Consider the following 27,236-nt stretch of genomic DNA (forward strand, 5'->3'; position numbering starts at 1 on the left):
GCGAAACAAATCACCCGATTCGAAGAACTACTTAGTTTCGCTTAGAAGTCTCGCCTCGTTGCCGTTGCATCCCTTGGTTCTATATCCCTTACTACTTCTTAAGTACATACTTATATATGTCTGTAAAAGGGTAATTATAGCATTTGGCTGACATTGGCTGTGCTTTGTCACCCCCCATCCCCCATCCCCCACCCCCATCCCAGTAGCACCGGCACTTGCAGTGACTAGGAACAATAATACAGGAACTTTGCATGCAGTTCAGTTGTCAGACGACACATGGGAGATTCGCCAGAAGTACCCTCCAGCTCCCGCAGATTTCCACAGCTGCACAGGAATGTTCCTGTGGAACTCAACCGGGCCGTGGCGATATCCAGCACCATGCTGTATGTACATACATCAACTTTAGGTCTTCAACCGGGGGGCAAATCCCGTGGTTATCAGTTCGGTATCTTGCTCCGGTACATGCCATGATCGGCTAGCCACTCGCTTGGGATACCAGATGCCCGGGCTTTCCACGCTATCTGGAAAAAATATTTGTATGATATCGCCCATACATGGCCCATTCACATATGTATACTGGCTTTCGAAGAATGGCGGCCTTTCCATTATGCCTAGTAAACTTTCAACAAAAACAACACAAAGTACCCATGCATGATCTTGGACTAATATATATCTCAAGTCTGGTTACGAGACTGTATATATCTGACCCTCCTTTCCATACAAAAATGGGATGACTATACATATCTTGTACATACGCGCGTAAGCCCGAATACCCTTATTTAGGTTCCATACTATACCTCTAAATACCTAAGCTGCCACTTATGTTGTTAACGGTATCCCAATTTTCTCAATAAAATATTTAATACAAGACTAGCTCGCCACCACAGGTTAGGCGGGCAGACTTACGAGACAGTGTTATAGTTCCTAGTAAAATTACTACTACTATATATTTATCGGCATGTTCTATTGTGCTCCTAAGCTAAGAGAGAAACTATACCATGGGTTTCTCTTGCTCGCTTGATCAATTCAGATATCTCGCGTCAAGCAGTCTGCAAGTCTACTCATATTGTATTTAAATGCTGAATTTTGAAGACAAGATAACCTATTGATTATGTGATGCGGTGCAGGTATGTGTGCTGGCTTCGGCATGGATCCGTCGGAGCGTATGTACCTGCGAGTGCATGTCTATTCGCCTATCTGTAAACCTATCTACGTAGCTACTAGCGCATTTTAGCCTACATATGATTGTATATGTTCGAATGCTTGATTTATAAGCCTAGTTGCTGCTTTCTTTGTCAGCCTAGTTAATTATAAGTTTACTGGCCGACGCGGCTAAGTTAATGCTCGCCCCCGCGCGTATACATTAGGAAACTATATAGCTTAGCGGAAGGTTTGTATTATATATAAGGAGACGGTCTGATAGTGGGTGGTTAGGTAAGCTTGCATGTTTATAGGTATTTACATCAGTTAGCTGAAAAATAAATATGTAAATCGATGGTTTTCTTTCGCACGGCCCACCCGAAGTGATCGATGATCTGTTTGAGATTTTGGACTTTTTCTGTATATGTGGTAACATCTAGCCGTCGTCACTATCAAAAAATCGGGTTGATAGGATGTTCCGGGATGAAAAAGAGGGAAGGATTAAGCAGAAAGTATACTAGCAAGCAAGAAGCCTTGTCTCGTACCTAGCCCCACCAATAAGAAGCCGATCAATTAGGTTATTTAAGTAGTTATATAGTTAACTACCTACAACGTATACGTTCTATAAGAAAATTTCTTGATCATACAATAATTCTGTTTATGATTCTGGCCAACCTAAGTACTTACTCCCGCGCAATAACAGTATATTACGTAATTAGAGGTCTTTTAGGGGTATACCCATAGGCTACAGCCTAGGCACGGTATCATTAGTCTAGATACGGGTCCACGTATAGAACTGGTTTTAAACCTGCCTATATGCTGACCGACATGTGGATCTACTTAGGTGACTGGCCTGGCTCCTGACTAGCTTGAGTTGAGACCATAGTGGCCTGGTTTCAGGCAATTTGGTTACGTATATGCCGACATATGGTTTTATCCTCAGCCTATGCGGTTATATTAGGCACCTAGATATAATCCTAGCTGCCTATAAGCCGAGTTATAATCCTACTGCAGGTCGAGCCGTGAGTATTGCTACGAGCTTTTGGTTTCATAAGATTGTGAGTATATACTTGGCCCGTAGTTGTCTCGTGAATCGGGGCACTGGCACCTAGTTAAAACGGCCTTTCGAAATTCCGATCCTGCCGCTCAATGAGCCGCGCAGTAAGATCAACTCATGAATATTGGACGCATTTTATAAATGCCGTTAGACAATTTGTAATTCTATGATTTTGCTGTAGGTAATGGTCCTTAATGCATTGGTTTCCGGATGCGGGACAAAGTAGCAACCCAGAATATTGATTTTAGTTTAACTTGAAATACAGTACATCACAGTTGAGGAGTCTGGCGACGAGACAATCGTACATCACCCCGAATTATAGAAAGAAGTAGCCTTGGATATAGCGAGTCTTGAACAAAGTTGACATACATACTCTAATCTACGTTGAATAAGGCTGAGTTCGAGAACACTTCTATAGCTGGTAGCCACAATTGTAATTTTAGGTTTAGGTCCAAACGCGCTTACAAGTTTGATCATCAACATGAAAAGATTTATAAGTTTATCTCCAGAATATTTGTGGGTTCACCTGCGGGTCTAATCACTGGTCAGTGCAGACATGGTCATAGGCGTAGGCATACCGATCGGCAGGTCTACTCACGAGCCTAGCTGTAGGCAATTTTGACCTAGGCCTTCTAGATCCTTACTATATCTATACCTGACATGGAGATTTTGGGTGATCCTTAGGTCGACCGATTTGGCCTTGTATTAAAACGACTCGGAAAGCGATTAGTTCTCGGTCTATAGGTCGAATCTAGATCTATCCGCAACATCGGTTATAAGCTTATAAGCTAGTATCCCTATAAGGTAGCTTAGGCATGAATAGTTGCCCGCCCACTAGATTGGTTTTGTTTTGTCTCCAAGTTTATAGAATGGCTGTGAACGAACCAATATTAAAAGAAACGTTACTAGGATAGGTCAACTTGAAAGTATATTTGGAGTACGTAAACTTGTAGACACACTTCTAAATAGCCCTGCACGAGTACATAGGCTGTAAAGTTAAAATAGGTATGGCGATAACTAAGTCCTTAAGTCGGTCCAATAGTTAACCGTTGAGCCATTATATAATTATGCATAATCAAGCTCATAATCAAGTCCGGGTAAACCTATAGTCAAGCATGAGACCGATAAGTCAAACTACAACCAGGTCTTTGTGCAAAGTGTGGACCGCGTCTGCAATACGAGACTAGTCTTTGTGTAGGATTTATGCTTGTAGATCCCCTTCCGTACAAATAGGCCTAAGCTCGTAAGTAGGCCCAGGCCTGCATTAATATTAAAGGCTCTTAGATCTATAGATAATATATATATATATAGGTATATATCAAATTGTAAAAGCGAAATGAAAAAGATACTGATCATCACCTCAGCAAATCCTTAAATACTCATATCGTATTGTCTCTTTACTAGGGATTCAACGTCGCCGTTGAAGAAAGGCATCCCTTTCGGTTATATATGTATATTGTATTATATCATTACAATAACTAAAATTTAAAATTCGGCTCTTCTTAACGTGTACGTAATTGTAAAATTATATTCTTGCATCCGATATTTCGAAGAAGTTTGCATGTAGTTAACCATGAATTGAGTTTCGAGATGGGGTTGTGCCGTGCAAGTCGCCGGCTCTTCCGTAATTGGTGTGTGAACGACAGGCTTTGACAAAGCGTCCCCCAGATAAAAAATATTCATTTCGAAAAAAAAAAAAAAAAAAAAGGTGGCTTGAGTACAAAGGCTTTATTCATCGACTATCTGATTCATTGTAGTGCGCTAGTACAACTTAGACTTGCAATCAAAGTGTTAAAGAAGGCAATGGCAGCCGTTGGTTTTTGAAAAAAAAAAAAAAAAAAAAAAAAAATTTGGTGGCAGGATGCCACGCGACGACGGTTTTCAGGTCTCCGCGGCCTTTGACGCAGCGTGATTGGTCTTGTCAACTGACCGGAATTCGGGTGTCATTTTTAGGCCGAAGGCCTAGGAGACTAGCCGAAGGCCTGAATCAAACGTATTCCCTAATACTCAAATTTAAAGAGGTCAAGCCGGAGCCATTGATACCACGAAAACTGCCAAATACGCAAATTCGACGAAGAAAAATCCGTTACGTTACACCTATTTGCGGAGTGATCGAGCCTGCCCAATGAAAATTTCGATATCCCGAAGCCGCGTACTGCCCCAAACTGGGTGTGATATACTTGTCGATCCCGGATATGGTTCCGACTGGCTTTTTTGTGATTTTCCGATGGTACGCCGGCTGGTAGATACACCACGGTCTGACAACCGAAGGTAGTTAGCTGGTGTTTGAATTTTAGCCCATGAAGCGGCCCACAACTGCACATTTGTCCTCGTGAATGATACGCCCGTTAACAAGGACCTTGCAATATCGGAAGCCCTCAAGGGATCTAGAATCACAATTTGCTCAGGGAGGCAAATGATTAGATATGTAGCCCTGCTCGAGAGTTTTTGGATTCGATTTGGTATGTGGCTCGGAGCCTTGTGGATCCCACGTCCAATATATCCGGACGTGATATCCAAGGGGTAGTAGATTTCAAAGAAGCGACAATACGGGGTACGCATTCGTGGATTCAAGACAGGAGCCTGCCATGCTAACAATGGGGCGGCGCTCCTCAAAGTCGAGGCTTTCTTCGCGGTCAAGATGGGAAATCAATACTGTTAGAAGTGGTCACAGAGCCCTAAGATTTTGTATTGTTCGGTAAAAGTATCCAGAGACAGGCGGTTCATTCGTGATGAGGCTTTGGTTCAACGTTTCAATATGCGTACGTACTAGTACTGCATTCGAATATTCCCTGGCTTAGTAGAGACATCAGTCGTTAGAATTGTTGTGCAAGAAGCTACAATTGGGGATATTGTAACAAAACGACTGTACTATTTCAGTTTGGTAAGAAAGTCCGTGAATTAAAGTCGTCATCAATCAATTGATTCGTGTTCAGCTTCGGAGTTTGAGAATATACCAGTGTGGGATGTTGTGATATGATAGTTTTTGAGACCCGTTTTGCATATGCACCCTTCCTAGTTATAGTCCAAAATATATGTCGTCAGTAACTCATTTGTTGGAAATGGTCTTCTGCATACCCGCACGAGATAGGAAATGAGGGAGATCATATAATTCCAAATTACTGCTTGAGCCGGACTTAAAAAAGAGAATACAAGCTGCATATGTATACGTAAAAATGACCTTCTCGTCAGGTGTAGCCCTGGTGGCGAGAGAGGCTGGTGACCTGCATGCCTCATGCACTGAGGCGGGGTGTGTGCAATGTTGGAGTTTTGCGAGTGGCCTGATTTCGGCTTTTGAGATTTGGGCTGTGAGAGATCTAGATTTTACTCCCCCTCCACTAACCGACAAGGTCTAGGATCTATGAATTCGGTCCTGCGCGCGCATGCGACGATAACGGTATTCTTTGCGATGGTAGCTAACAATTAGGCCCAGCTCCAATTATTTCCAGCATATCCTGCGGGTACATTCTATTATCTGGTGTCGTTTTTCTCTTAATGCTAGCATTCGGAGTTCCTTCAACTATAAATGGCTACTTTAATACATTAAATATGTATGCATGCGGAAAACTTCTCCAATGGTTCGATTCTGAGTCGATACCACCGACAACCCATCTTCATCTTCGCTTCGGACTCACACGAAACGCTCGACTTTGACAGCCGTCAAACGATTCTTCGGGTTTGGCAACCGAATAAGAAGCTAAGCAATACGCGCAATGGGAAACTCGCATTCTGCACACCAGAGCGCAGCGTTTTTTGCAGATTCCAATAGGTTTTTGTGGGCCTCACATGGCTAAGTTCTAATTTAGAACCGCCATGGGCTTCCCTTTTTTTTCTTCCCTGTCGACATACCGTGGCGTTCCAGACTCGAGTCGCAGAGCTAGCACTAGTTGGTTAGTGGCTCGACGGGTCTAGAACAACAGCAGTGTTCGTTCAGGGTTTTCGATGCAGCTGGACCCTTTCTACCGGATCCGCACTATTCGCCTAGCTTGTCGACGACCCCTGGCGGCATTCTTGTTTATGCACTCAAACACGAAGGGAGGAGGGAAAAAAAAGAATGCACAGACAGCTACCTAGCTAGGGAACCGTTGCAAAAGTCTAATCCACCGGGAATTGTTCCAATATCACAACGTTGACTTTGGCGAGTCGTGCGCGCCCGCATCTATATGCTCTAAAGGTAGTTAGATAAGCTCTGTAAAGACCCTGCACTTGCTCCATGCGTCCATGCTAAGTATCCACAGGCTGGAAATCCATCCGTTGAATATCGATGTACCGTCGCACGGAATTTCCCTAATGTCAAGAGCCTTTTTTTCCCCATTCGCGAAGCAAAGTACTGCAAAATACTCTCAGGTGATGCTGTTTCTTATATTTTCGGCCACAATTGATTGGTTTCTTTTCTTCTTTTTTATTTTCACGCAAGAGAAATTAAAAATTAACATCCTACCTCCCCTGTTCGCCTAACACCGTACTGGCCAGATGCATTTACGATTTGAGACCTCGAACCCGTGAATTCGGCGCTACCGAGCAACTTGCATATGTTTGGGTCAACCACAGGAACCCTATAGGCCTTCCCCCACCCCCCTCCCGACTGCGCAAAATGCATAACTGCGCAGCACCCCCTTCGTTCAACTTGACATACTACATTGGCTACCGAGCTGGACACAGAAGCAATAATGATATCTATGCTGTCATTAAAGGAAAAATCCCTTGCATTCAATTCGTGGCGCAGAGCAGTATCAAGTTGACCCTCTTTCATAAGCCCACAGTCAATATAAGATCTATAATTCAATCAGATCTGGACACCCTTGATATACCCCAATATCGATTGCATTGGCTCCTGTCGATCTTTTCAAAGCACCCACTCTTTCAAAAACAAAAATCTTTATCCATAACATCGATTATATCGACGATCATTTCCTGATAGAGGGTTTACCACATGGACCCCACGTACCCGTCATCGAGTTCGAATTCGAATTCCAGTTCTATGAATTCGTTACGGCCGTTGTTACCTCGTGCCGAAGGGGCGCATGGACCGAGTCCATCTGACCTCTCCACTGGCAAGAGAAGAAAAGCGAGCAATGCATGCACAGAGTGCAGGTCACATAAAACAAAGGTACGATACGCCTCAATAAACTACAAAAATAAAAAAAATTAAATTAAGATAGAGCTTTTACAAAAGCACCTCCTGTTGTAGAACAGTGCTGATGATCCGCGGGGTTGGAATTTAGTGTGACCAAGGCATTCCTGCATGTTCCGCGTGCCGCAGAAGAGGCACGGGCGAATGCATCTACATCCCTGGGAACGATGGCAGACGACGGGATCCCGTCGAACGGCTTCGGAAGGATAATGAAATGATGAAGATGGTACTGCAAGCTATAAAAAGCTCGTCGCCGGACGAAGCCAGCAATATTGTGGATTATCTTCGTTCAGATTACTCGCTGGAGTATTTGGTATCAATAATTCAAAGCCGTGGGGGAGGAGAATTTTCTGATGGGCCATCGTCATCGTTCGCGTCGCCTTCAAACTCTGCGTCCGCTGAGGTGGACAGTCCTCCTAGGAGATCTGTGGGACCGCATGCGCATAGCCCTGAGCGGAATCATTCAGCACAATCCTATGATCACCATATGGAACTGCCGCCGATAACAAACCATCATGATCATCGAAGGTACGGGCCGGCACAAGAAGCAAAGCTACCAGTGTTCGAAGCTTCGCATGGGTCTATGCCGCATCCATTGGACGATGAATATCGTCGGTTTCCGCCGACTCTCTAAGATTTGGGGTAAGGGCGGTGTGTCGAATTACACCTATTGGGCATGCGATTTTCCCTCCTAGACAACTGGCACCTCAGCTGGGCTGAAAAGAAAACTAGCAGTTGACAGGCGGAGAGAGAACAGCGAGGGGTTTAACGCAGGGGTGCGGCTAGTATCGTTCGTATATGGCGTTGGTGGTTTATGGTGCATCAGTGGTAGCAAGAGCGAGATGGATCGCGACCACTCCAATTACACCTGTCTTTTGTAACGATCAATATGATGGGCGAGTCTTCGGAAGCTGGTTTCCGCTGACATACGTGCCAAGGTTCTTCATGAGCCGGTTTGAGAGCAAACGGCTGGACTCGGAACATTTCCGGGACGCAATTGTGTTTTTTCCCTTCAAGATACCACTCCATACAATTTGTTATTATTGCCTAAGCATAACGTTGATTCTAACGTGGTTATGAATTCTGAGATCTGTTATTCTCTTGTCAAATCTCCTCATTTTTTCCTCTTCTTTATTCAGTACCAGTCTTGAGGGCAAGCTAGTAAATCATATCTAGATCGGACATAGTCCTGAGGATTACATTTATAGTTGAAAGATTAATTCGAAATTTGCCAACTGCTAGAATTAATATGCTAATATTATGAAAATATTTCCTCTACTGTTTAAATATTATTGATAGTGTAATCACTGTCCAAATAATCTACTACTGGTTTCAGCTGTTGTCGCTAAAATGTATTTTGTATCTCTGCATATATATATTTAACTAGGCTTCCTAGTCAATCACAAAACGTGTGGCATTTTATATCTCTTTCCTCAATACCTTCGAATGACAACTTGGGGCTGATATATGGTATTAGTCTATTCTATTTTCGGATATTCAACTTTGGAATTTTATCTAATGACCAACCGTTTTCCTCGCGTACATATGACTAGAGTATGTGCTCTGGGTGCAGCTTGTGGGCCTAAAACTGAAGTTCTAGCAAGTCTAGCCTCGGAGGTGAATCCCTCAATCGTCTGGTGTCATGATCATTCGGAAACTAGCCTGCGCCGACATGGTAGCTTGATTCAAATACAATCTTACAATATATAGACTATAACGTTATAGATGCAGCTAGTACCAATATATACACATTTTGAGATCTGCGAGTTTCTAAAATAGCAAACACACTAGTTTGAGATCTCGAAAATCGATTTCTTCCGCAACTAGCGTGATGTACTCGATCCTCGCTTTAATTCGTGAAGGAACCCTCCCAATTGGTTTAGTATTTTTCTAAATCTCAAATGAGGAATTTAGAGTGCTCCATCCGGACTTCAAATCCGAACTGGGGGAGGCAAATCTTGCTCAAAAGGTTGTTGAGAAGTACAGATTAGAGTGTGGCGCTTTGGAGGCGTCGCCTGTCTGGAGCGCTCCATTTACCATTAAACTTTGGGGGTACTCGAAAAGCTTCAAAGCCACACGTGTATGTTCAGCTGGACTCGCGTGTTCCTTGGAGGAGGTTCCGCATTCATTCAAGGTTAGTCCGAAGGAGGAATATCAATTTCCCGACGGATAGCACGAGTCGTCGAATGGCTTCATCACATACACCAATCGCCAGGCACTCAGCTAAGCCCACGATCCTTAGTGTTGGTTCCCATTCCACAATTACTGCAAGTTCAAGCCACCTTCGACGTGCAAGTGCAAGGTATGTAAGTACACACATATATTGCATGTAGGCCGCAAGACCATCGGATTTACGGCACTACTTAGCTTTAATTCAAGTGGGTGTTAGGGAGTCCTAGGAGCTCAGAGTCGCCCATCTGCAAGCCATTGAGGCTGATCAGTGGGACAAGAATTAATCTAGCTCAGGCTGACTAGTTAATAGCGACTTACTCCGTACTTGCTGTAGCTATAGTGTGGAAATTTAACGGATCAATCTCGATATCAAGCATGGGTGCATGAAGCGAAGATGTATACGACGCACACGCACCAGGGTTCGGACGATAACTTTGCGGTTTCTATCTCCGACGTCAAGCTACTCGATGCGCTTGCTGTGGACCCAAAGCCGTCTTTCTTAGTCCAATCCCGGCCAAGACCTCCCTGCAGGCCATGGCCTGTAAGCTGGCACAATGATGCTGTTCGTACCAGACTTCGGCTGGGTCGAAGGACATCCAACGCACATTCTCCAACATCAGGAGCAACCTGGAACGACGGCGACAACACACCGTCAGACACAGATAACCCTCCTGTCACGACGGCTCTGCTGTCTAATTACGATCATGACTTTCAAATCTGGATAATTGACCGTCTAACATATTCCGGGGCCCATCGCCATGTCCCTGGTGGTGCGTACTATACCTGCACTAAAGGAATTCTGTGGACGACGACAACATTGGAAGTCGGCAATATCCAGTACCTACAGTTCACAGGAATTCCTCTATCGTGGAGGTTGCCCACAGAACTTGAACAGGGCAAAGCCGAACGATCCATGAGTGAGATTTCCGCCCAGACACTCAATGACAATGATATCAATGTCTCGGGCTACTCACCGACAACAGAGTTTAGAATCCCTAAATGGCGTCGGAAGAGCTCATTCAAGCCCCGTGATTCGATTTCTGAGGCCAAAAAAGACCTTCGCGGGGAAAGGTGGTCGATACCGTCGAATCCAATTGAAATCCTAGGGAAGGCCGAGCTGGAGCGTAAGCTTTCAGAAGTTACCCGATCAAACACGAGCAGTAGTCTCGATCTGAGTGATCCGGATTCGAAAAACTTCAAACACATCCACCCGGGACCCAAGGCCACTGATGCATTTAGTATTAATATGAACTCACTCAAGATCGATGGTGCGAACTCGTTAAAACTGTCACCTGATTATTTTGAGCGAACGGATGGTGCGGCGTGCCGTATTTTTTGTTATTTGGGGTAGGATCTAGCTAACATGGAATGTAATTAGGCATTGTTGATTGGACTCGGGCCGAGTCGAGCGAGTTGTTACCCGAGTTTCTCAAAATGATGCGCGATTTCGATTGGGGTAGCACATCTGTCGGTCCCATTGAGGAGTGGCCTCAATATCTAAGGACATCGATTGTCTTGATGTGTAACAGCTGCTTTCCTTCGACAATGTACTACGGACCTGATTACCTCTTCATCTACAACGAAGCATTTAGTCGAATGATGTCTAGCCTTCATCCTTGGAGCCTAGGAAAACCTTGTTGTGAAGTCTGGGGTGGAATTTTCGATGATCTCCTAGTTGAACGTTTCACTAATGTTATGCAGGGAAGACCTCAATACCAGGAAGATCACGAGGTTTTTCTCGTCCGACAAGGGTTCACTGAACAAGCATACTTTTCATGGGCTTTGAGTCCGATTGTTGGTGACAAGGGTGAATGCGTGGGTATCTTCAGTATTTCGGCGGATCTAACTGCGCGAGTTCTTGCGGCCAGAAGCTTCCAAATGTTTGGGGAAATTGGAACTCGAACGAGTGGCATAACTGCATCGAAGGAATTTTGGCAAAACTTCCTTGGGGGGATGCAGACTAATGAGACGGATGCACCTTTCGCCCTCGTTTACTCTAGGGTTGACGGAAGCGGTGATGGATCAAGCTGTTCCGGGGTCCACAGCCGGAAACCTACTTACGATTTTACCCTCGAATACGAGGGATCCTATAATATACCAGAAGGACATAATTGTATGCCTCCTCAGATCGATTTGAGCGAATCAGACGAAGGTTTTGCTTCAGCTTTCAGAGAGGCCTGTGAGCACGAGTTCCTGTATCTCAAAAACAGTGAACTAGTTCCCCCACATCTTCTTGACGGCTTAAGATCGACCTTCGACGACCCTATTGATTCGGTTGCAATCTGTCCGATCTACTCGCACAGTCTTGCGGACGAAATCTCGGGTTTCCTTGTCTTAGGCCTGAACACAAGACGAGTCTTCAATGATGATTACAAATTATTTGTCCAGCTCCTAATCCGGCAGTTATCAAGCTCTCTTTCCGCAAGTTTTTTTTTCGAAACCGAAGTTCGGCGCAGCGAGAATCTTGCACGAATCGCTGCTATGGAAAAAATAATTTTGTCCAACCAACTTGCAGCAAAAACTATGGAAGCCCGGGCAAGCGAATTTAGGTTCAAACGACTCACAGAAGTTGCACCCGTTGGAATATATATGTGCGACCAAAAGGGCAAGGTTACCTTTGTGAATGACGCATGGTTCGAAATAACACAGGTTCCACGAGACTTTGATGTGGAAAATTGGATACAATACGTTCATCAAGATGACCGCGATATAGTGCTTGCTGGCCTAGCCGATATTACAGAGGCGAGTGAACTTGTGGCCCAGACTTTCCGATGGATCACACCGTATACTACGAAAGATGGACAAATCACGGAAAGATGGACGTTGGGCCTAAGCCAACCCGAGTTTGCGGAGGATGGGAGTCACATTGGTTATCTTGGTGTCTCAACGAATATTTCGGAGCAGAAGTTACGAGAGAAGACCCAGAAAAAACGGCTAGAAGAAGCAAGGGAGTTGAAACGGCAGCAAGATGTTAGTATGGCTATTGTTGCATTTTGGGACATTTCGTGCATTGCATGTTGCATCTTGATGCTAACAGCTGTGATACAGAATTTTGTCGACATTGCGAGCCATGAAATGAGTAAGCTCCTAAATATTGAGCTCAGGTCGTTGTAGATCATAGAGCTGACCCGGTTGTGTTTCTAGGGAACCCCCTCTCTGCAGCCCTCCAATTGAGCGACCAGATTGTCAGCTCCCTGTCTGATTGCCGGAAGTACTATAAAAACAAAGATTATGATCTACAGCTTGAAGAGGAGATCACTGCTGCTATTGATGCAGCACAAACCATTCTTCTGTGTGCCAGTCACCAGAAGAGAGTAGTAGATGATATTCTGACGCTATCAAAACTAGATTCTGCACGCTTGATTATCACACCTGTCGATGTACAACCTGTTGCCGTTGTAAATGAAGCCATCAAAATGTTTGAACAAGAGTGTCATCTCAATGACATCCATATGGACTTGGAGGTATGTTGATAAGTGCGCCGCACTGCCATTATTCAATTATTCTGCAGGAATAATATCGCTTATTTAGACGCACGTTTTTAGGTCGATGATGCCTACCGTAACCTATCTGTGGACTGGGTGAAGCTAGACCCGACAAGGCTACTCCAGCTTCTCATAAATCTCTTGACAAATGCTCTAAAATTTATCCGATCGGAAACTGAAAAAAAGATAATTATCACATTAAGCGCGTCACTAGACAAGCCATTAGACCCAGAGGGACTGATGGTTTTCCCGTCTGTGCGAAAAACGAGCGAGCCTAGTGAAGCATCCCCACCCAGTGTGAACGAAACAGAATGCCCCGAGGATTCTTTATTTTTATCATTCGAAGTTAAAGATACTGGAAAAGGGTATGTAATTCGCCTCAATAATTAGGTATGGTATAGTAGCTGCTAAATATATTTACAGGCTTACTGAGGAGGAAAAGAGCATGCTATTCCAGAAGTTCAGCCAGGCTTCTCCTCGAACCCATATTCAATACGGCGGCAGTGGCCTTGGGCTTTTCATATCGCGCGAGCTAGTACAACTACAGTCCGGGGAAATCGGGGTTCTATCGGAGGCCGGTAATGGCTGTGCATTCTGTTTCTATATCAAAGTTACAAGAGGGGAACCTCAATGTACAGAGCTTCCCGTATATGCTAGAACAATAGTTCCCGGAAATCAAAATAAAAGGAACCTTGGGGGATTGTCACCACCACTGGGGGATGCATCTCCTCGACCTGTAAGCCCGGGGATCATGACGGGGGCGACAACCCCCATAAATTCAAGGGCACCTGATTTTAGGAGGCTAGAAGGGTGTAAGGTACTGGTCGTCGAAGATGTAAGCTTCTTCCCTTTCCATGTCTTTCCATTTCCGTTCTTTCCACTCTGCGATTTGAATGTCATTTACTCACCCCGAAAATTCCTCTACATGCAGAATCTGGTCAACCAAAATGTCATCCGGAAGCAACTTCAGAAACTTGGGTGTGAGACATATGTAGCAAATCATGGTCTAGAAGCTCTTGAAAAGGTGATGCAATCAAAGCTCTACATGAAAGCAACAGGTGACGCATATGACCTTACGGTTATCCTCATGGACGTTGAAATGCCGGTAATGGATGGATTGAAGGCTACTGGGGAAATAAGAAAGCTAGAGGCGGAAGGGTCGCTGGTACGCAGGATTCCCATTATCGCAGTGACGGCCAATGCAAGACCGGAACAAATTAAGCAGATGAAAGAAGCGGGGATGAATGATGTTCTCAGCAAACCTTTCAGAATGCCGGAATTGGTGAATAAGTTAGAGGGTGTCCTAGGGAAGGGGTAATTGAATCTAGAATAATGTAGAAGTTTCCGGAGACAATCGAATATTCGATTCTATGTTCGATTAAACCAACGTTGCAACGTTGGTCTTGTTGGAGCTTTGGGCCGTTTTTGGCGCTGAGGCTTGAGGCTTTTTCTTCTATTCCGCTGAAATATATGCTGTAAAAATGGATTTAGGGATATTTTAATAAAGATGTGAGGGGGTTGGCGAGAGGCCTACCAATTTAATTAAAGAATTAGATTGAATTTGAAGAGCTTCAGGCCCTGAAATATGTTCATATTCTTTCGGGTTATATATTTCCAATTCAACTAACCGGCCATGAGTTTTGATCAATTGAATTGAACGTTAACGGAAAATATATCTGCGCCTAATGCATTTTAATATGACCTGCGGTATACAAGCCTCCAATTTAGTTGTATAACGTACATATACATACAATTAATCGATCATATATAACTAGTTCGCTCAAATCTAAGACAAAAATGTATTAAATGTTTCAAAGATATTTCCTACTTAGCTCGTTGAGCGGAAGTGGCGAATCTTGCAAGCCACGCTCGATTCCTCTATCCGGCTCACTCCAACGGTAAAAGAATGTTGGAATTGCCCATTCGAAAGGCACGTTATTCTAGCGTACCATGGGTCTGACTTGTCTTTGGGCGACCTAGTTGCTAGGATTATTGTCTTTGGCTTGTGCGATGCAAATGACGGGAGTTAACCCTCTCTTTGCATATTTTTTTTGGAAAGGTACTCAAGTAAGGTATTCAAAAAAAAAAAAAAAAAAAACCAAGCAGCTAGCTAGGCCTATAGGGCGATCACGATTTTGGACGAAGCTACTTCATTATTCCGAATATTGAAGTCGGATGTTGGTGAATGACGGCACTATTGTGTCGGCTCTATCCGGATAGTATGTTGCGAGAATGTAGGTACTCGGTACTTAAGTAGTTACTTCAATTAGTACGAGGGAGGTAGGTATACGCAAAAGGATGACGGCGATGATAAGGGCGGGTCCAGACTTAAAAAGCCCAGCCCGTTGCAACTGTCCCTATTCAGGTCCACCATCAAGTCTCCATGGGTGGGGGAAAGAAAAGAAAAAAGCACCATATCGCGTCTCAGTCAAATCGGTTAGCTTTGATTCCTTGCATTTGATCTGTGCTACTGCATATACGACGCCCACGATGGCCAGCCCTTGAACCGAGGGCGTCCAGATCGGAAGGCAAACGTTATTAAGGGACCCACAAATTAAGTTACACACTACACGACGCATTCCATCTGGAACTAACTGGGGGTACATATGCACCATCGCTCTTAGGGCCTTCCTGTCGTACAACCTGCCATTGGTGCGAAGGCGTATCGGTGGGTGCAATTTAGCCGAACGGAAAAGCTAGGTGCTATGCCCATTTGCATTTGTTAGATCAATCTCATACTGAGGCTACATATACATAAACATTGTTAAATACTAACCCAACGACATGAGTAATTGAAATTTAAACATATGGCATCTCCATTGCGATGATATCATTGTGGGGGCCTGGTTCAGAGCTGTAATTTTCTGTATGCATGATATATTGATTCCTCCGGAATGGAATATATTGATATCGATGCTCGGCTGCGCTGAGGGCTCGGGTTCGTAGTGGGTCCTGGAATAATTAAGACCCACTTCCTCATAGTGCAGGGATTTTAAGGTCATCCTTGTCTGCCTCGCTCGAGATAGAAGTATCCGAATTGAGACCTCAAAGCAAGGGACATGGGCTCCTCGATATTCAAGAAATTAAGGAATGAACCATATCGGTCCTGCGTCATACATCATCCTTCAATAATTTTCAATGGGCCCTATCCGATTTTTGCGCTTGTCTTCAGGACTACCGTTTTTTGTGCCTTATTTCAAGGGTGTTCTAGTTGTGGGGAACGTTGGTTTTCATAGCTAGTTCCAACATTGTATCCGTCCGATGGTCTATGGCAGGATTTTCTCCCACCATTTTCGGCCGCTCATATCCGAACTCTGGAATCAATCCGATCGCCTCGATTCCTTCTCATCGGGATTTCAGACTCCATGAGATAAGGACTTGAAGAGAGGAACAGAGCAATTGTAGGAGCCCGCCGGAGCTAACGAAATCCGGCGTCTTACCTTGAATTTGGCTTCGCTTAATTTCCAAAAAAGCACGGCCGAAAATACCGCGGGAAGCTACATATTTCACACGATTGGCTCTATTTTGAATCGAAACCTGTGATATGGCTCGGTACTTGCGCATCCTGTTGGGATGGGTCGATATTAGTCGACGTTGTGCAGTTTTGGTACATGTTGCTTTGTACCACGAAAGTACGAAATAAGATAGGCGGGGTGCGGGAAGGCTACATGCTATGTCAATGCAAAGGCTCGACATTGATATGTCCTTGCGAAGCTTCTGATTTGGCTGATTCGGATGTCACCAGCTTCGCTCGTCAGCTGGTTTCTCTGTCCATATGGCATAGATTCCGCCACCTGTGATGTTCTTTTGGTACGGATTACTACCCGACGGGTATTGGTCTCCTTCTCCGAACTTCAAGTACGGAGACTTCAGGGCTAGAATCCATCTGGATTCATGCATCCAATATGATTAGGAGACATCCATGTTTTTGAGCTATCTTTTGAGTTTTCAAAAATCCCACGAGCTTGTGATATATTAATGTCATTTTGTATATGGAGAAGCTGGCACGAACCATGCGTGGCCATGGGCTGACTTAAGCTAAGTATTTGACATACGGCGGGATGGCGGACTGACTTTGAACTTAAGGTTTTAATTGTACTTTTCTCACTAAAGAAAGTAGAGACCTACTAGATACAGGATGGTATTCTGGACCGTAGGCAGTAATTAAGTAAGAAGATAAAAAGAAGAATCCCAGAATCCCAAAAACTTTGTCGACGACTATAGGGGAAAAGAAGAATAATAATAATAACAATCAAAAAAATATAAATAAAAAAAGATCGCGAATGCGAATGCGAAAAACAGAGTAAATTACAGCGGCACATGTTGCACTGGCAGGAGCCTCTAGACCACCCGCCCACAGCTCCAACATCTCGACGCCGATTTCTTTGTGCCTAATGGAGAAAATGCATTTTTAAGCGTCTGTTTATCGTGCCAAGTAAATCGAAAACGAGTGGCCTGCCATGCGCATGCGAGTGAAAAATGATGCCTGAAATATTCTTTTTTTTTTTTTTTTTTTCAAGTGAATGAGAATAGAGCAAACACCAAGACCATAGAAACTTATACATCAAAGAAAAACTCAAGAAGAGAAGGAAGGGAAAGGTTAAAAAAGAGAATGTAAGGATGGAAATACAACTGATTTTGGAGCTTTTGCACACAAGAAAAAATAGAACATTAGCGACATGGCGGCATAAAAGAAGCCTTTAACGAGTGACGATACTTATATCAAAAACGAAACGAACAAAAAAAAAAAAAAAAAAAAAAGAAGAAGGAGGAGGCGGAGAAGAAGAAATGTATCGATCCCTGTATAAAGTGGTATATAATATAAAAGTGACCTATGATATTAAACAATCCTCTGGCGATCCGTTTAAACTCCTAATGATATCCGGACATGAAAAGAAGAAAAGATAGCACACAACCAAAAACAACAAACAAAATGTGAGAAAGGAAAACATGTATGCATCACGGACAAACCTCAGCAAACAACCTCTTCTTCTTCTTCATAGCCACTGTAATTTGTCGCCGGGCTCGTAGCATTGGAGTGTGATTGCGAATTCGGCGGGAGATCATCGTGAGGCAATCGTCCTGATCCAGATTTGGGCTCCGACTCTCGTCTGGCGTTCAACTCCTTCCATTTCTTTTCGCAGGAAGTGCCGGGTATCTTTTCTTTTCTGCCGTACTCCACCATCTTACTGGCAACGATTTCCCAGTAGTGTTTGTCAATCCATTTTTTTGCGTCGTCAAGTAGTTTCTCCTATTGAAAGAAGGAAAAGAATGATGTGGTAGGCGTAGACCGGCCACGTGGGCGACCGGGCGTGGCGCACACGGACAAAATATTGGTTAGCCAGATGCTCTTATAAGCATTTGAGGTTGTCGCACTGGGTAGCACCGTGTGTTTGGGAGGAGGAAATGATGGTTGTTTACATCTTCCGGTGACCATTGCCTGATTCGTTCCTTGATCCTCTTAAGGCGCATTTGCAAAGCTGGAACACGGTGGTTCCCTCGTCCTTCTTCCTTGAAACGTAGTACGATTTCTTTCCAGGGAAGCTGGTCTTCGTCTTTGAGCTTGATAAGGTATCTGTCGTCGTCGGAGAGCTGCCATGGCTGTGTCGCGGATGATTTTCGACGTTTAACTGGTTTGGGCATCGGCATACCGTCTGGAGCCGACCAATGTCCATAGCCTTCCATGATTCCATACTCACGCTTTGGTCTATATCCGTGGGTATGTGCGTGGCCATTAGGCTCACCAAAGGACTCTGTCAACAATCCTTGTGGATGCTGATGATGAGTTGGGACACCGTCAAGGTGGGCGGCGTGAGGTGTGAAGTATGTGTTTCCACCGGCGCCATTGGTGAACGGGGTTGGATGGACTGGCGCCATAGTAGGCAATGTCATAGGGTACATCGTTTGGAGGGTAGGTTCAAACTCGTGCTTTTGGTATGGGCTACCATTGTGTCCAAACATAGCATGTGCATGTGGAGAGGGTTCAAACTCCGTTTTGATATCACTACTTGGTGGTGGTGCGTCTGGAGAGTTTTGTTGAAATGAAATTTGAGGAAGACTGCTGTGAGCTGGGTTAAAGAGCCTCCTTTCGTTGGACTTGAGAATAGGTCCAGAGTGAGTTCGATTCATAGCTGGAGGTGTAAGAGTTGCAGAAGAAGTGCCTGAAAAGCTGGATGGAAGGCTAGTGGATTGGTTTTCTGAAATGGAATTCAGAGAAGGCTCGTTGTATTTAAGTATCTGACTTGGAAATTGCATAGAGCTGTTTCCAACACTGATGCTTGAAGTTCTTGGGCTAGATCCATATAGACTTGGTGATCCTATGGGAGCCGTCGAGTAATGCGACTTCCCGCGGCTGGACAAGCCGGGCGATAGGTTGGAAGATACTACGTTCATTGGTGGGGGCAAAGGGGGTCCCGGGCGATATATGCTGCTCCTACGGTCCGAAGCGGGAGGAGATACGGAATCTCTGGCTCTGTAGGACGGATAAGTACTTCCTTGGTTTGATTCGATGCCGTTGTCTTGATACGTAATGGGGCCCTATTCACGGGAAAACGCAGAAGATTTCAGATTAGCGAATGGATGTTTCGAGTACGATAAGAGACAATTAGTTGCCATGGGCAATGTTATGTTTGAATATGCGTGCAAGCCCCGAAAGAGTGCAAGCCTTGCGTACTGCATGTATGCAGTCACCAGAGCCCTATATTATGCATAGCCTGTAAAAGGTCATAGTCTCGAGACCAGAAGAAGTCATCTGTATAGGTGATATACTATTGAATGCATTCAAACTGATTCCAATTGACACTATAGTGCTATGGTGAACATGACAGTGAAACGACTATCATATCTTAGGCATTGCATGCAAATTTGGTCAAGAAGATGAGGAGTGAAGTTAACTTCTTGATAGAACATGTATGTGGCAACAAGGTATAACAGTTTACCAATGTTCTAGCAGAAGGTGATGGGGATGGAAAAGTTTGTGTAAGTTTTCCAAAGTTGATAGATGTTGAAAAGATTAAGAAGTTGGTAGTAATAAATGATGTAACTTACCATATCACTGTAAGAATTGTGATTGATGGTATACCAGCTGTGCGAACTGTTGTAGTCTGATCCTTCGAAATCCTCGTCTTTGATCGTGGGGACTGGGCTTCTATTTGAGTGCCAGTCGGATGAAGACCAAGGTATATAACAATTGGGCTCGTGCTTTAGATTTGGCGATGGCGAGTGGGATTGTATGCGATGGACGTCGGTGTCAGTCGCCATCTCTACTATTTGCTTCTTCCCAAGCTTTGGAACGTCTCCGTAGGATGTTTTTTTTTGGCACAGCTGCTAGGTTAATTCAGAAGCGTCGAGACAGAACTTGCTTTTTGCCCCTGCAGCGCACTGTGTTTTGTCTTCCCTTGACTAAGGTATAACCGTAAAAAGCGGGTCTATAATGAGAGTCGCTAAGAATGTTTGGAAGAGGGAGGGGCGGTATGTTGGTTCAATCCTCCTTCTGAAAAGACCAGATGTTGTGGAGGTGGAGGTGGACTTTAGACAAATGTTATGTCTGTTGCTCACCCCTCCAACTAACAAGAACCCTCCAAGTGGGATATAATAGAACTGAGAAAAGAAAAAGGTGAAAAGCTGGAAATATGCGGGGCGAAGAAGCTTTGCAAACAATAACGTGGACAGTTGGGAGGGGTTAAATAAGCAACTGTTTCTTCTCTCCGGGCTGGCAAGAGATCTAAAGTCGGCACGCAAGCGCGGTGCCTGAGTTTTGAAAATGTTAAGTTGCGCCGCCGCCGCAACTAAGATCTAAGGAGGAAGTGTACAGGGAGGTAGACGTCGTTTTAGCAGGTGTCTTCTTTTTTTCTTTTCGGATGTTGGATTGTTTCTAGTCAACCGTTTGTAAAAGCGTGAATTCGAATTCAGGTGGAAGCAGATGCAGGTGGGCCCCTCATGCACCCCAGCTGCTGCAAGTCCAAGTCAAGTTTGGGAGGCGGGAAGTAGTAAGAAAGACCAGACTATGTTGTATGTATAATGAAGTGTGTGGGATAGGTATAGAGAGAAGAGGGTCAGATTTCTTTTTTTCTTTCTCGTCCTTTTTTTGTCCCTTGATATTCTTAGAAAAGGAAACGGTTGACCTTTACTATTTTATATTCTCCAACCGTTGTGAACGGTTTGGCTAACTTTTGTTCTAGATATAGCTTCAAGGGACTTTCGGAGACGAGAATGGTCTCCATGGACTAGATTCGTCGAGGCTAGCTAGGCGGACAAGCTATTGACGTCTCTCAGAGGCCAGGACCGGGCTTTTGACAACCACGGTAAGAAACAGGTGAATCCGAAAAGATTTTATGGGGCACAGCTAGCAAGAACATCTGGCGTTTTTCTAAAAAACCCTGTCCGATAATTATAAGGCCTCTGACGCTAAATCTGGGGGGGCTAGCTAGCTAGGTCAGAAGCCTCCAGTTCAGTTGAAATCAATCGGTATGAGGTGTCTCTGCGATCATACATATGTGCAGGGGTGTAAATCGACGAAGACGAGTAATTGCCCGTCTTTTTTTCCCTTCCTATCAAAGAAAACCGGCTGCGATCGCTCTCGGAATGAATAAGATCATGGTGGGGAGCTGTAAAGGAAGTAACCGTGTACGATGCGGTGCTTGTGTCAAAAAAAAAAAAATCCAAACCTACAAGCTTGCTAGTTTCGAAGTCCCCTCCCAGGGCCCGTTGAAAGGATCTGCGGCCATGTCATCCCATTCCTAATAAGAAAAAAAAAGATATGCTAAGGGTAGTGGCCAAAAAGGGTCGGCAATTTCTAGAATCACGGAAGCAAGTCCCATTGATTTGACTGAAAATGGATGGCTTGCATGTTGAACCACACCTTAAGGCTCAGGCTTCCCTTTCCCTGCGTTAGGCTATCAAGTAGACTTCCCATTCCTCTAAGCAGGAAAAGAAAAATGGCACATGGTCTGTTGGACAGACCCCGGAAAATAGGGTAGTCACTTCTTCTGAAACTTGTAAAAGAAGGGATAGGATAAGCCTCGACGATAGATACACCTTGAGGAATCCATATGAATTGGAATTGAGGTGAAAACAGGCGGGTTTCCGCCAGTCAGAGGAATGAAAACCTATGAGAGTAGCAGTACCTGTGATTCCTGGAGAGTGCGCGCGTAACGCATAGTGCTGGCTTAGGTCCAATATTAGCCCCGCATGGTTAACATAGACGCAGGAGAGAGCTCGATACTGCCTGAATGGGTATTAGGAAAGAACTATTCGGCGAGCATGCAAGCTGCTCCGGTTTCGTTTAGCCCCTCCGTTCAAACTGGATCATACCTTTCGTTCGGTTCAGTAAGTCAACTTCGGGACATGTTAGAAAGATGCGGAGCCAATGCACCGTGCAGGGTACCTGCACGGTACTGTGGGTGGGTGGGAGGCATAGTCTGCTAGTAAACGTTCATGGCCCAGTAGTCTGTTGAAGGAAGAACCCGGTCGAAGCCTGTGCACACCGGAAATGCACCAGTGGCCACTTTTTCTCGTCTCCAGGTTTTGAGAGCTGCAAGACATCATCCTTAGAAACACAACATAAGATGTCGACACAAGATTGAAGCGAGTCTGATTTCGCGATTTGAATCGTTTCACGCGACGATAATGTTGTAGAAGTGTCATGCTCGATATCTGTTCTTAAGCGGTATATTTTTCAGTGGAAAAATTATGTGGTTAACAGATATGCCAAGTTTTAGAACATGCACATGGACGCGAAGGATAGAATATCTCCTGTGCCTAGTATTGAACTATTCCAAGCACCCGGCAGGTAAGTACCAGAGCACTTCCGCTGGGAAGTTTGATATGACCAAGGCCAAGTGCAACGGGCTACTGAGGGCCGATGCACTGGCGTTACGCTAGCGATTGTCTACTTCTGTGAAAATGTACTCAGTTGAAATGACTGAACGAGTCTTCGATGTGTATCTTGAATCGAATCGAAGCTCATAAGTTGTTCTTGCTTTTTCCCTTACTGCACCGCGCGAGAGATTGTCTGCATTTTCTAGTGGGTAATTGCTTTTTGGCCGTATGAACGCTGGAAAGAGCATGGGATTCCAATCGGGATGGGATTGAAAGCCAAGACAGTTGTACCGTCGTACAGGCTAGCTTTTTAATACGATTGATTGGAGCTAGCCGAAGATGCCTGATGATAGAAGGGTTGCTGGCCCGCATCTAGACTATCCGACTGCCCCGTCCTTGCGTCAAGGAATTCGGAGCCCCTCTACCAAGGAATAACGGTATGTGGTTAGGGATTGCCAGTGCATGATTGCGGTTCCACACTTTGAAATATAAAATTGAGTTCTGGAATTTTGGTCACCACCGCTTTTGTAAAGTCCAAACACGATCACCAGCCAAACCCAAAGCTTCGATTCCGGCAGACGGAAGGCAGCTTGCACTCGAGAGCTGAAGTTATGTAATATAAACTGTGAGAGTGAATATGGCACACCACCGGGGCTCGCGTTCTTGTACACCGCCGGGGTGGAGGTTTTGGTTTTGGGATCCTGGGGAATATTCATGTACAAATTGCCAAGGCACTAGATAAAGCCTGGACTGTTCAACGTAGTCTAGTCAAATCGATGATACCCCGATTGTCTATATCAATATGAAAAGGAGGAGAATCTCTGGAGGCTTAATAATCCTCCCAAAGACTATGGCTGAGCATGAGAGTCTCCTGGATAGGATAGTTAGTCCTTGCCTAAAGCTTGCCTGAACCTTACCTTTGTGGTGGCTGCCGAGCCTCAACTTAGCATTTGCGATACCCAAGGCAGAGGTGAGCGTCCCCCAGACTATTGCGATACATGTTTATACTAACACCATATATACCTAGTGTGAATTGTGAATTACCGCTCGGGCGGCCTGCATAAGTGATTCCGGGATGATAGGTTGGATAAGTTTCGAGGAATGTACGAGGTACAACACCGGTATACCGTTCACTCCGGTTTGGATATTGTGCGGCGGGCACAAGATGCGGGCACAAGATGCGGGCACAAGATGCGGGAAATCCTGTCAAGAACTCGTTCTTAAAAACGATGGTAGAGCATAATACTGATTGCATCGATAGTGCTAGTGTGGCGACAGGTACTTAACCGTTGAGACGAAATGCAGTGCTTCCAATATTTTTATCTTGCTGGGAGCGGATGTGTTTTATGAACAGGGTGAGTATGCGCAGTGATCCGGATGTTTGGGTACAAGAAACTTGAACGTGTAGCACGGAGTGTCCGCGCGACAGATCGCATTGTTTCCTTTGGTTCAAGTGTTATCTATTCGGCCATCATTATAGGTGCGACCCATCCCAGAATCTTCGGGATTAGATCAACCTATCCTTGGCGCGAGGACGCTACCCATAGGGTGGATTGCATCCAGCCTTGAACTTTTCCTGGCAGCCGCATGTGGAGCAATTTGACCGGCGGGATTAAGAGTCGCCTAGATGTATACATGGACGATGCAGCCTCGAGTGTTAGTACGTTAAAAACCCAATAGACAAAGACATCATAATCATAGCCCTTTTCTTTATAGCGAAAAAAAAATTAAAAATTAAAAATTAAAAAAATTCTCATTAGTACGATGTGGGATATCAGACCTGGGGAATCGCGGTCTAGATTTTCACTTGCGCTGGGAAGAGACAGCTCAGAAGCACCGCAGACGCCACAATACTCAACGTCTGCAAGGATGGTCCTGGGTATGTATTAAAGGAAACCAGGTTAATGTTCAAGTGCCGCCTATACTACACTGAACGAGAAGGCCGGTGCATGTATTAGAGTACGTACATACATATATCTCTGTACATGCGCGTACAAGTACATGTACTAGCATATGAGCATATACACGTATGAATCAATATTCTGTAGCGCTCGTTGGTATCGAAGATTAGAGAAACAAATTAAATTATAGCAAATCAAGGAAGTTGAATGTACACTAGCGTCAGTAGCGTCCGTGACTTGACTGCCAGTTTGGTGTAACATTCTAACAAGTAAAGTATACCAGTATCAAATTGCCTGATCGATGCTGCACGGTCTTTGTGCTTGTAATTAGGTAACGCTGCATCGGCTACTAGCATCGATCTGATTTTCTCACTGTCTCAGAATCTCGTGTCGCTGTGCCGGATATGCTTCTTTGGTGCCGTTGTTTCTGGTCCATGGGGATGTGTGATACTGCGGCTGGCGATTTTCTCAGCCAGCTTCCGTCCGTGTCCGGCATTGCCTTAGATCAAATTTGTGAAGCCTAACTGCGGTTTATGATTGGGTAGTAGCGCCAGTATTAGCCGAATCTTGAACCCTTTAAATTCCCAAGTCTCGGGTACGCCAAAGTCGCAGCAATATCGACAGTATATATATGTGAAGGATTCCGTATTGTGCAATTTGATATTAATTAGCTTCTTCGGCCACAGCGTACCCTGAAAATTACCCCCTCTAATTCTGTGCTAATTGAATATATGGGGATCCATATAAAACGGGACGTTTGCGCTGCTCGGTTGCAAAATTGGGTAGAAAATTCGCCAAGTTGGGAGTAGAAAAGGTCAATCGTGTCGTCGAAGTAGTGCCCGCACCGTTTTAGTGTGTGTGGACTTGGTACTATGAATCAATTCCTCCTTTATGATAATAAAATTTGGCCAAGACAATATGCAATTACATTCAAATGGCAGTAAGGGGTTTCCTTTGCCTTTTATTTGATATTATAGCAAAATGTATCCCAAATATATCAATTTCAAGCATTGTATCGAGTCCGTGTGCAGCCCAAATCATAGCCTGAGGCACGGAGCTCCATTGGGGGTGTTATCTATAGAGTGAGGGGCCTTATTTGTGGAAATTTGTACATCATACAAGTTTTAATACCTTATTCTATATACTGTACAGGTTTTATGCTGGCCTGGTCACAAAATTTTATCACCAATCTCATAAAAGCATCTAGTAGTGTACATACTCTGTATGCCACATGGTATAGTCTATTCTCTATCATTGTGAAACAAAAAACCGACAGGGTCTTGCTAATAATACATTCGCTCGATCCTTCTAATGCAATAATGTGATTACTGGCGCGTCTAGTTTATCTCGCCCCTTTAGGAAATCAAGCTCGAGGATGAATAGGTATCCTAGAAGATCGCCTTCCAGCTGACGAACCAAGGATCCTGCGGCGGAAGCCGATCCACCTATATTGGAAACGAAGTAGATTCTACGTCAGCTATATTCAATTTGAAGGGAAATATAATTTCTATGCCTTCTCCATGGGATAGTTGTGCAGCACGCGCAAGGGATATTGCTCTCTCGATTGCGGCGTGCTGCACGGGATGTTGTTGGTTTAAGCTTACCTGTCGCAATTATGTCATCCACAACAAGAACCTTTTGACCAGGCTTGATGACGTCCTTTTGCATCTCAAACCAATCTTCGCCATATTCCTTCATATATTTCTCACTGACACATTCACCGGGCATCTTCCCCCTCTTACGGACAGGGACAAAGCCAGCTTCGAGCTTGAGGGCCAATGTGGGGCCGAATAAGAACCCGCGGGCATCGAGACCAACAATCACATCCGGCTTCGAGGGGAATGCTTCGATGACTTGGAGGACGAGAGCATCGACGAGCTTAGTATGAACTTCGAATGAAGAAAACAACGGCAGGATATCTTCAAAGATTATCCCTGGCTGTGGAAAATCGGGATATTGCTTCAACGCGCCACGCAGCTCATCGTGAAGCTTGTGTAGTTTCTGTGAGGCTTCGGCGGTTACCATTTTCGGAATTTCTTTTCAGTATTAGCTTGGGAAAGCCAACAGAATTAAAGCTGATGCGAGTTGAAACGGCGAGGGATGACGATATGATTGCGCAGTAATGTTTCTTCCGCCGATGCAATCGAGAATAATTAATAATCCTAGCCTTTTTTTTTTTTTGCGACTTTGTGATTTGCGCCAGGCTTAATAAAAGTAAAGCCAGATGGGATGAATTGATGGAAAGAAGTTTCTCGCAAGACGCTCTTCTTATGCAGCAGTTCTCAGGGAATGTCAATCAGGGATATTAACGTGGAAGACGCTAGCTAGCACGAGCTCGAGGGAGTAGAAGAATCTTCTTTTCGAATTTTCAAGCAAGGGCAAGGAAGGCCAGACAATATTAAACTAGGGATGATGAGCCCAATTCTTGCGCGAATTTCGAGCACGGGATCTCTGACTTGGCTTGGATTGCTTCCTGACTTTTTTCGATTGCGATGAACTAGCGAGCGAGGTTTCAGGTTCCGTCTGTC

The 27,236-nt window shown here is 44.6% G+C and overlaps 4 protein-coding genes across 4 annotated transcripts; 2 read left to right on the plus strand and 2 right to left on the minus strand.

Moving 5' to 3' along the window:
* Nucleotides 1–7,548: 7,548 nt before the first annotated feature.
* Nucleotides 7,549–7,965, plus strand: AOL_s00043g792 (uncharacterized protein; the record flags this gene model as incomplete). The annotated part of the gene is made up of 1 exon (XM_011121278.1): nt 7,549–7,965. One exon carries the CDS (start codon nt 7,549–7,551, stop codon nt 7,963–7,965), a length of 417 nt encoding a protein of 138 aa, XP_011119580.1.
* Nucleotides 7,966–9,897: 1,932 nt separating this feature from the next.
* Nucleotides 9,898–14,306, plus strand: AOL_s00043g793 (uncharacterized protein; the record flags this gene model as incomplete). The annotated part of the gene is made up of 6 exons (XM_011121279.1): nt 9,898–10,819; nt 10,882–12,473; nt 12,552–12,582; nt 12,648–12,967; nt 13,049–13,353; nt 13,412–14,306. The coding sequence occupies 6 exons, from the start codon at nt 9,898–9,900 to the stop codon at nt 14,304–14,306; spliced, it is 4,065 nt and encodes a 1,354-aa protein (XP_011119581.1).
* A 3,654-nt stretch (nt 14,307–17,960) lies between these two features.
* Nucleotides 17,961–20,248, minus strand: AOL_s00043g794 (uncharacterized protein; the record flags this gene model as incomplete). The annotated part of the gene is made up of 3 exons (XM_011121280.1): nt 17,961–18,239; nt 18,410–19,525; nt 20,036–20,248. The coding sequence occupies 3 exons, from the start codon at nt 20,246–20,248 to the stop codon at nt 17,961–17,963; spliced, it is 1,608 nt and encodes a 535-aa protein (XP_011119582.1).
* Nucleotides 20,249–26,016: 5,768 nt separating this feature from the next.
* AOL_s00043g795 (uncharacterized protein) lies at nt 26,017–26,733 on the minus strand (the record flags this gene model as incomplete). The annotated part of the gene is made up of 2 exons (XM_011121281.1): nt 26,017–26,153; nt 26,313–26,733. The coding sequence occupies 2 exons, from the start codon at nt 26,731–26,733 to the stop codon at nt 26,017–26,019; spliced, it is 558 nt and encodes a 185-aa protein (XP_011119583.1).
* Nucleotides 26,734–27,236: the final 503 nt, after the last annotated feature.

Source organism: Orbilia oligospora, assembly GCF_000225545.1.
Source record: "Orbilia oligospora ATCC 24927 unplaced genomic scaffold scaffold00043, whole genome shotgun sequence".
NCBI lineage: Eukaryota > Fungi > Ascomycota > Orbiliomycetes > Orbiliales > Orbiliaceae > Orbilia > Orbilia oligospora.